This window comes from Phaethon aethereus (genome assembly GCF_964289735.1).
Source record: "Phaethon aethereus genome assembly, chromosome: 3".
Taxonomy (NCBI): domain Eukaryota; kingdom Metazoa; phylum Chordata; class Aves; order Phaethontiformes; family Phaethontidae; genus Phaethon; species Phaethon aethereus.
In genome coordinates, this window is record NC_138576.1 from 3,480,203 (window position 1) to 3,490,747 (window position 10,545).

At 50.0% G+C, this 10,545-nt stretch overlaps 1 protein-coding gene across 1 annotated transcript; it reads right to left on the minus strand.

Moving 5' to 3' along the window:
• Window positions 1-541: 541 nt before the first annotated feature.
• LOC309403737 (small basic protein 2) lies at window positions 542-1,897 on the minus strand (the record flags this gene model as incomplete). The annotated part of the gene is made up of 2 exons (XM_081997984.1): window positions 542-675; window positions 1,840-1,897. 2 exons carry the CDS (start codon window positions 1,895-1,897, stop codon window positions 542-544), a joined length of 192 nt encoding a protein of 63 aa, XP_081854110.1.
• Between the last annotated feature and the right edge of the window lie 8,648 nt (window positions 1,898-10,545).

The following is a 10,545-nucleotide window of genomic DNA, read 5'->3' on the forward strand; positions in this document are numbered from 1 at the left end:
CATTGTATATGGTCTGTGAGGGACTGCTTGCTTCTCTGTTGCCCACCTCTGGGGATTTGCTGAAATTTTCATGGAAAAGGGTTGTCATATGCTTAGAGGAGACACTGCTGAACTACCCACATTTTTTAAGACATCTACAGGTAACCTGTAGCCTGAAAAAGCAGTAAGGAACTGCAAGAGTCTCTCTTGTCTCCAGAGGGTTGTGTTCAAGGCCATAGAGAAGGCAAGAGGAAAATGACACCTTCTTCCCCAATTCCTATCCTGTAAGACCACTGGCATCTCTGCAGCTTGTTGTCAGTGGATATTCAGGCTTTTTTGCTGATGATGAGCCTTTGGGCTGGGCTTGGAGAACCTGTTCTCCTGCTTTATGTGGGATTATGGGGACACAGGTAACCACACCGCACACACCGGGGTTACATCTCCCTTTTTTTCTCTTTTTAATTATTGAGAGGAGGGGATGATAATTGAGTTAGACAGTTGAGAAGCTGCTCTCAAAGCCACCATGGTGCTTCCTCTTCCCCAGGTGCTTCCTTTTCAGCTCCTATTTCCCCTTCCAGCCGGGCGGGATGCAGCAGTAGTACTTGCAGTCGGAGGAGAAGGACCACACGTCCGCCTTGGTGCACTTGCTGGAGCAGTACCCCACCTTGGGGCAGTGCTTCCTTATCTGCCCGTAGCCTGCAAGGGGAGACAGACGGGGAGTGCTTGGGTCAGGACAGGTGCCTCTGCTGTGCCCCACTCTCATGCCCTCCCATGACCTCCCGGTATAAGCGTGGCAGTGGTCAGAAGGATGAGACCCTGCTCCTAGGGAGGTTCTGCTCCATTCTCCCACATGTCCACGCTCCTGCCCAAACCCAGCCCCAAAGGAGGAAGGGACCCTGAAGAGCACAATCCTGAGAAACTCCTTGTTCATCCTTCTCCCCACAGCTGGTGACTACAGGGCCAGCTGATGACACAGTTTGGGAAAGAGATGCTCCCAAGGAGAGTACATTCATGCCCCACATTGAGAGACAACCCAAAAGCAAAGTTCATAAAGATGATCATCTGTGCAACTTCGTAAAGATGCTCATCTGTGCGCATGTGCGTTTCCTTGTCTTGTACCTCCCCTTAAGGGATAGGAGCAGTGTTCTCAGAGAAAAACAGCAAAAGCTACATCAAGTTTATTTCAAAACTTAGCTGTCCACTCAGGTCTCTGTACTTATATCATGCTTTTAAAAATTTCTCTCTTACTCAGAAATGAAAGGATGCTGCAAAGATCTTGAAATTGGCCCCACAGCAGCCATGCACCAAATAGTCACCGTGGTGGTTAAAAGTGGGCCAAGTGAAAGACTTGGCCCAGGTGGATGAGAATTGATATGCAAAGGGGGTTTCTAATGCCTGTCTGGGTGATCTCAGCCCAGAATCCCCTTTTGACTCCTGTAAAGGGACCAGAAAGCCTTAGAATCTCAGGAACAGGCATTAGCAGCAATAGTGATGTCACATCAGTAAATCAAACGTACCCAGGACTGAGCCTCGACATTGAAACTGAGTTTCACAGAAGAGTCTCCTCTGGTACTATGAAACTCTCTGAGTCCCCAAGAGATGTGGCCACATCCAGTCTCTGGCAATGTTTTGGCCTGGGCTCACTCCCAAACTGGATACCAAAGTTTTAACCTCCGTTATTCCTACACAAATCTCTCTGAGGCAGTCCTTATTTCATTGTCCCTTGAAAGAAGTCATTAAAGTACCTGTCCAGGTTATAGCAGTCACCTCAAATGTTAATAACTACATCTTCAAGAGCCAAAGTTATTTTGAGAGAATCCCAGCTACTATGAGCTCATCTTGCCCTATTTGCCATCTTACCTGGTGTGGCGAGGGAGACCAGTAGGAAGACAGCGAAGACAAGGTAGAGGAACCTCATGGCTGGACTTGAGCTGGGATCTCAGCGAGGCTGGAGAGAGGAGTCGGAAAGAGCTCGAAGGGAGGGGGAGGTATACAGGGAGGCTGCGGCTGCTGTTTTTTATAGAGCGTTTGCCTGCAGAGCGAAGGATGCTGGGGAGACAGGGGAATTCATCCAAGTCATGCTCTTTGTGTCTGGACGTGCAGCGATGGCACAAACACCAGAATTTGCCACATGTGCCCAAATGTGCTGGCAGCTACCTCTTTCCCCCAGACCTGGTTGCCCAACATCAGATACCATTTCAGCACGCTGGCTTTGATGAGAGCACAAAGGAATAGGGGCTGTCAACAGCAGAATTGTTAGGACTGGGCTGACGGGTCAGAGGGACCTGATGGAGATCTGCAGGTATAATGATGAGGGGAGAACAAGATCAGTATCAGGGGGTTTCAGGCCTTTCCCAACCTCTGGCAGAGATGCAACTGCATGCGATAGGCCTGAGTTGTGGCCACGATGCATCGATAACTCTCCCTCCATTGTCCAGACTGGTCACCATGCAGGGCTGTTGGCTTAGAAAGGACCCATGTTCCCATCTCCACTTGTGAAGGCAACCATGTCTGCAAAATCTCTCTGATTAGTTCAGCAAGCATCATGTTCAATGTAGTCTCTTTTGTTGTCCCCTCTCATCCCTCTGATGGATGGGGCAGGGGTACTGGGGCTAAGAGCTCCCAGGAGCCTGGACGAGCCAACCACTTGCAGGCACTTTGATCATCACCTCTTCCTCACAATCCTGGGGTTTCAAACATGAGGAAAGCTCTGTAAAAAGAACTTTTCCAACCTCAGTTCACTGGGCTGTGTAGTAGCTCTATAAACAGTCAGAAAAGAGAGGTGCTTGGTGAAGGGACAGAAGCTGCTGCAGCAAAATTACTGAATACCATCAAACCTAAATCTGCAAAGGGCAGCAGAAGGATCTTACAACGCTGAGTAACAGGGCAGCAAAGTGTCAAATGCTGATTCAGTGTCAGTTATGTTAAGGTTGTGACCTTGTAAAAATATATAATCTCTGTACAAATAATGGGTCTAAATTACCTAAAGCCAGTTAGGAAGGAGGTTTGTGAGTCCTTGAAGAGAGTGGTCTGAAAACAGCATGAAAGAACTAAAAAATGGAATATTGTACCTTAAGAAATTTTAAGAAAATTATTAAAACAAGAGAAAACATTGCCTCACTGCATCAGTCGGTGGGGTACCGCACTGTGGTGTGTGCACTGCTCATCTCCCCATCCCTGACGGGCTACAGTAGGGCAACAAGAGATTAAAAGAACAGTGGCAGAGCTGGGGACTCGTCATAAAATTAAATATAATGGCACTCATCAGCTCAAGGAAGAAACACTTATTGCAGGTGTATCACAAGGCTGTAAAAATTTTGGAGGCTTAAGGAAGAGAGAACTCTGGTTCTCCAATTTTCATAAGCCAAGGTGGGATGCACTGGTAAATCATGCATTTATTGAAAAAGTAACCAAAGACGTCCTCCTTCACAGTGAGCATAGCTAAAATGTAGAACTTGTTGCCCCAAGTAGTTCAAGAGGTCAAAATGACAGATGTGTTAAAAAAGCAATTTATAAATTAATGAAGCAAGTACAAAATAAAAGATTAGATATAAAACCTTTTTGAGGAAGCCAGCAAAAGTCATGTTACTGGAGGGTGGGGAGTTTTACCAAGTGAAAACACATGTTCTTGTACTCCTTCACTCGCTTCTGCCCAAACCAGGCTCTGCATTCTGACTTGCCTCAGCCTTACGTTCCTCTCTCTGATCTTGTCTGAGTACAGAAACCAAGTAAAAGTAAGAGTGAGGGGGACTGTGCACCTTGTCTGCTTCATCACCACTGTTCCTAAGTGTTGTTCTCAGGAGTTTGTCCATTTTCTATTTAAGACCTTCAGCGACGGTATTTCCACACTCCCCCTATTCAACCCTCTCTGCTGCTGTATGATCCTGTTGTGGCAAAGCCTTTCCTATACCTGAAGTGAGGACTTCTCCTTGCAGCTGGAGTGACTGACTTCTTATCCCTTTCCAATGTATTGCCTTTTGTGGATTTGAGGACTTTCATGTTTTCCATGTCTTCTCTTTCTTGATCATCATTATTCCACTTGCTTCAGTCTTTTCTTATAGGTCACACCTTCCTGACCTCCCGTCATTTTCTGAGCTCCCTTCAGCCCTTTCACTGCTTTCTTGAACCACGTTGTACAAAACTGGATGGATGCACTTTTAAGGGGTGCACAGTGCAGTGGGTACATCCCGTGTTTTACAAACTCAGCTTTTGTTGATACTTGTAGGACAATTAGTGCTGGTTTCCCAACACCATGACATTGCTCATTTGTGCCTGCCTATGATCTACTGCAACCCAAATTTTCCCTGCAGAACTCCGATACAGCCAGAAACTCCTTGTTCTGTATTCTCCAGGTAACTGTTCTTGTCTGTATAGACAAGGTAGCTTTCCCTATTACTTAATTATATTTTTTTCATTATCTCTTTAATATGAGAAGCTCCACTGGAATGCTAATCCTGTCCTCTAAGGCTTTGCAGTCCCTTTCAACTTCTTATTTGTGAATTTAGTAAGCATACTCTCTAGACAACCATGAAAATTATTAGACAGGATAGCACTGGACTCAGAACAGATCAGATGTGGTGTGGCAATTAATTACCTTAACTTCATTTACATACTTGCCTGCATCCCCTTTAATCAGCATCATAATCATTTTTGAAAGATTTCAGGCAAAATATACAAATAGGTCTCAGGCCAAATGAATGTGGTAAAAATCAGGCCAAGTGCAGGGTCCTGCCTCTGGATCAGGGCAACCCCCGGTATTAATCCAGGCTGGGGATGAAGGGATGGAGAGCAGCCCCATGGAGAAGGACTTGGGGGTCCTGGTGGGTGAAAAGCTGGACAGGAGCCGGCAATGTGCGCTCACAGCCCAGAAGCCACCCATGTCCTGGGCTGCCCCCAAAGCCGCGTGGCCAGCAGGGCGAGGGAGGGGATTCTGCCCCTCTGCCCCGCTCTGGGCAGACCCCCCTGCAGTGCTGCGTCCAGCTCTGGAGCCCTCGGCACAGGAGAGACATGGACCTGCTGGAGCGGGGCCAGAGGAGGCCCCAGCAACGCTCCGAGGGCTGGAACAGCTCTGCTGGGAGGACAGGCTGGGAGAGCTGGGGGGGCTCAGCCTGGAGCAGAGAAGGCTCCGGGGAGACCTTAGTGCAGCTGCCAGGACTGAAAGGGGGCTGAGGAGAAAGATGAGGTTTAGCAGGGCCTGTAGCGACAGGACAAGGGGTAACGGTTTTAAACTAAAAGAGGGGAGATTCAGATTAGATATAGGGAAGATATTTTCGGCAATGAGGGTGGTGAACCCCTGTCCCAGGTTGCCCAGAGAGGTGGTGGATGCCCCATTCCTGGAAACACCCCAGGTCAGGCTGGACGGGGCTCTGAGCACCCTGCTCTGGTTGAAGATGTCCCTGCTCACTGCAGGGGGTTGGACTAGATGACTTTGAAAGCTCCCTTCCCACCCAAACCCTTCTGTGATTCTACAATTCTATGAAAATGCTGCAGAGTTTGCACGTTTGGGGGAGGCCCTCGAGGAACCTCACTGCCAATGCACTGGATGGGTATTGAATGCACCCTGAAAACTATTCCCCGTGATGGATCTGATGCCCCAGCATTGTCCATTGTGTCCGTGCCTTGCAGACAGTGTCCAGAGCTTATCAGAAGGGTGCTCAGACTTAATTCCTGCACCTCTGGGGAGCAGCTCTGCTGTCGGCAGCCCTGGCTGGCGCCGGGTCGGGCAGAGCTGTGCCCGGCGGCTCCGTGCGTGCTGGCGGCCGAGTCCCGGCAGCCGGATCTGGAGGAGGGGGAAGTGCCCCCGCACGTCCGGGTTGCTGAAAGTGGCCAGTGAGTGGCGAGGAGAAGCCCACTGGAGCATGGACCTGGCTGCCAGGTGCCTTTGTGAGTGGGACCAGCGGGTCGGGGTGACATTGCACATGCCGGAAAGCAAACAACGCCTCTTTGGAGATGGGTTTGCTCAAGTTGCTCCTCCCGCCACGCCGCTCGTGGCAGGAATCCCTCTATAAAATCCAGGGCCTCCAACATCCCCCACTGTGGCCATCTCAGACCCGCTTTGCTACCAGTGCACTGAGATTTCCTTTGGTCTCCAGGCATGAGGGTGCTCTGCGCAGTCTTTGCTGTGCTCCTGCTCTTCTCCTTGGCCACCCCAGGTAAGTTGGCAATGCGTGGAGGCGGGAGAAAGAGGAGCTGATCCCGGAGGCTGGGGGTAACGTGTGCCTGTCCCCCATCCAGCCATTGTGCCTTGATGAAGAGGGAGGTGGTTCATCTCACCCAGCTTTGGCGGTGGAGCTCAGCTCTGGCTGCTCACTCCCTGTTCCCTGCAGCGTCAGCACGAATGGGCAGAAACAGGCACTTTAGGGCATAATTTACCCAACCTAGCTCGCACGGCCAATGTGGGAGGAGATGAATGCTGCACTGCAAATGCCGGTGTCTCGTGCCCGTGCAGAGGGATCTTGCCAGCAAGCTGCAGTGCTGACAAACGTACAGAGAGGACCTTTAAGAGTCCAGCGGTCTCCCAGCTCAATGGGGACAGAAAGTATGGGTCCTATCTTGTATGAGTTCAAACCCAAAGGTACCCTGTGTGTCAGCACCACCCTGGAGCCAGCAAGGAGATAGGTTTTAGGGCTCTGCCCTCCTACGGTATCTGACATTTTCTCTTATAACCCATCTCTCTCTCTCTCCCATCGCAGGGTACGGGCAGCCTAAGGGCAGTTGTAACGGGTACTGTTCCTACATGTGTGCCAAAAGGGACGAGTGGACATTCAGCCAGTCCTGCGGGAAGATGTATTGCTGCATCCCCCCACCCAAAAAGGGAAAATGATTGCAAGATTGTCCATCCGTGGAAAAAGAGCAGCAGTCACAGTGGGGCTCCCAGCACTGTATTCACGGTGTGATAGAGATGGTGGTCACTGCTTTGAAGTAAAGATGGGTAGACATGATTTCTGTGTGCTACGTTGTTCATTCTCTCCCAGGAAGGCAACATCAGGAGAGGTTCTGCAGCCAGACCTCCCTGGACAATGATCACGACACACTTCTGACACGGACATTTCTGACAGCCCCAAACCCGTGACACCGAAGTGACACACTGGAAGAGAAAAAGCTTTGGGATTTTCCCATTGCTTCAGTGGAGGGTGGTAGCAAAAGCTGGGAGAGGACTGACTGCCTAATATTGTGCCTTCCTCTTCCACAAGTTGAATCCCAGTCCAGTTTTAGGGGACGCAACAGCCCCCAGTGTCCTAGCAGTCCCATTCAACCTCTGCACTGGGGACCTCAGTCCCATTGCAGGGGTAGAGAATGGAGGCAAACAGCCATCGTCTCCCCCTTACGCCCCCAAAATCCCACTCTTGGGGTGCCTCTAGAGCATCCTCATCCCAGTGCAGACACTCAGGTTTCGTGGTCCCATGGCTCTCCTGGACATTGTAGCACAAAGTAGGTGACTTCTCAATGTAGCCTGTGACCAGATTATTCCCTTGGGGGTCACCGTTAATGGAAGAAAAGGCAAGGTGGATTTCTTCAGTGTCTCCTTTCCTACCCCCTCCACTATGTGATAAACCATTCACCGCAGGCTTTCTGCAGGGGGACAGGGACATGGAGCGATATGGTGGTGGGTGGCCCAGGGCATCCTGGCAAAGGGCAGCCAGACAAGTCCCAGGAGCAATATGGGAGGGTGAGACGTTTGTGTCAAAAAGGATCAACTCCCTGTCTGTCTCATGGGACAGAAAACAGCCCTGTTTCTCAAACACTTCAGGAAACAGAATAAGTTTCTATCCATGGGGCCATTCAAACCCAGAAAAAGGCTACTTGTCAGACTGAAAGATGCTGCAAGAGAAGAGAGAGGATATAAACCTCTCCCTTGCAGAAAGATTGCTTAATTTCTGCAAGGGGAAGGTCTGTGTCTCCTCTCTTCTGCAGCATCCTTTGCGGTCAGCAGAGATCTGGGCACTACAACCAGTACGTGTAGTTCAAGGGAGAGTCATTTCTTCCCAAAGCTAACTTCTGTATTGGTTCAAAACTCCTCCAATTACATGGGGAGTCTGAACACACAGTGCCTGCAGAAGTGTCTCTGCTGCTGACCGGAGAGGTGAATCCACCTTTCATGTCTGTACATGCAACATAAGCTGCTCCGAGGGGCTTGCTACCAACCACTGGAGACCAAATGACCATGTAGCAGGCAATGTTGGCTTTAAACTGAAAGAGAGTAGATTCAGACTAGATATAAGGAAGAACTTTTTCATAATGAGGGTGGTGAATCCCTGGTCCAGGTTGCCCAGAGAGGTGGTCGATGCCCCATCCCTGGAAACATCCCAGGTCAGGCTGGACGGGGCTCTGAGCAACCTGCTCTGGTTGAAGATGTCCCTGCTCACTGCAGGGGGTTGGACCAGATGGCCTTTAATGGTCCCTTCCAACCCAAACTATTCTATGACTTTATGATTCTAATTTTTGGGGCAAAGAGAAATAAGCTTGTGAGCAGCTTTATTTTTTAGAGAAAACCCCACATGCCATGTCTTTGAGAGCTTCTCTACTGCTGGGAGCAGTGTGGTCTTCTTGGGGATCCCAGATCTAACCTTCTGCCTGTAAAAGAGGTGGGATTCAAAGATGAAGAAGCCCTGTCTCCCCCGCTCCTTGCATTACACTCATATCAAACTCCAGGCTGAATCCCCCAAAACAGGACCATGCCTTCCCTCCTGTTGCTTAGTGCAGCTGCAGGGTCCCTCTGCTCCCCAAGAGGCTGCAACACGGTGCCCCAGGAGGCTGCACAGCTGCAGATGATAGAGGCAGGAACAGGGGGAACTGTCATTCTCCAACAACAGAAATTCAGAGTAAACTACCGGTGTTGGAAACTTTCTTTAGCTGCAGAAAACATTTTGAAGGCTGGAGATGCAGCAGAGCAAGAGATACCACTTCTAAAACCCATTTTGCAGTCCATTCACTTTCACATGGCTTTTCTTTTCACTCTCCTCACAAAATTCTTATTTTTTTTCTCAGGGAAAAATGGGAAAGAAACACCAAAGGTTTTTTTTTTTTTTACTGTTGTTCAGTGTTTCCTTGTGCAATTTTTATTATTTTATCAAAATTTCAACCCTGTGTGTCTGTGAAAGTCTTCTCACCAGCACAGTGTTGTTTTAGGTGATTCTTCCTTCTTTCATATCCTGTAGTCTGAGGTCAGGTGAAGCTTGACAAATTAGTGCTTAGAAGACAACAGTCTGTGGCTCTTGATGGACCATCCTGTATCAATTGTGACATTTACCTGCTGCCTGTCCCTGCCTGATCTCAGCCCCCATGGACCAGATGTTGACCCCCTCACAATATCTCACAGTATGCACATAGTTTGAAAAAAGACTCATTACTCTTACCAAGAAAAATACCATTAAGAAATCCAACCACTGCCACAGCTTTATCAGGATTCCTGGACCCTTGGTCAGTCTTTAAACTGATAAAGTTTTTAATGTTATTGGATTTCACATTTATCCCATGTCCTAAGGATAATTTAACAGAGCATAAGGCTGCTCACAAGTTTATTTCTCTTTGTCCCAAAATTAGAATCATAGAATCACAGAATAGTTTGAGTGGGAAGGGACCTTACAAGGCCATCTAGTCCAACCCCCTGCAGCGAGCAGGGACATCTTCACCCAGAGCAGGTTGCTCAGAGCCCTGTCCAGCCTGACCTGGGGTGTTTCCAGGGATGGGGCATCGACCACCTCTCTGGGCAAGCTGGGACAGGGGTTCAACACCCGCATTATGCAAAATTCCTTCCCTATATCCAGTGTGAATCTCCCCTCTTTTAGTTTAAAACCGTTACCCCTTGTCCTGTCGCTACGGGCCCTGCTAAAGAGTCCGCCCTCATCTTTCTCCTCAGCCCCTCCAAGCCCTGGCAGCTGCACTAAGGTCTCCCCGGAGCCTTCTCTGCTCCAGGCTGAACCCCCCCAGCTCTCCCAGCCTGTCCTCCCAGCAGAGCTGTTCCAGCCCTCGGAGCATCGCTGGGGCCTCCTCTGGCCCCGCTCCAACAGGTCCATGTCTCTCCTGTGCCGAGGGCTCCAGAGCTGGACGCAGCACTGCAGGGGGGTCTGCCCAGAGCGGGGCAGAGGGGCAGAATCCCCTCCCTCGCCCTGCTGGCCACGCGGCTTTGGGGGCAGCCCAGGACATGGGTGGCTTCTGGGCTGCGAGCACACATTGCCGGCTCCTGTCCAGCTTTTCACCCACCGGGACCCCCAAGTCCTTCTCCATGGGGCTGCTCTCCATCCCTTCATCCCCAGCCTGTGCTGATACCGGGGGTTGCCCGACCCAGGGGCAGGACTCTGCACTTGGCCTTGTTGAACCTCATGAGGTTCACATGGGCCCATTCCTCGAGCTTGTCCAGGTCCCTCTGGATGGCATCCCATCCCTCAGGTGTGTCAATCGCACCACTCAGCTTGGTGTCATCTGTAAACTGGCTGAGGGTGCGCTTGATCCCACTGTCTATGTCATTGATGAAGATATTAAAGAGTACTGGTCCCAACATGGACCCCTAAGAAACACCACTCGTCACCAATCTCCACCTGGACATTGAGCCATTGACCACTACCC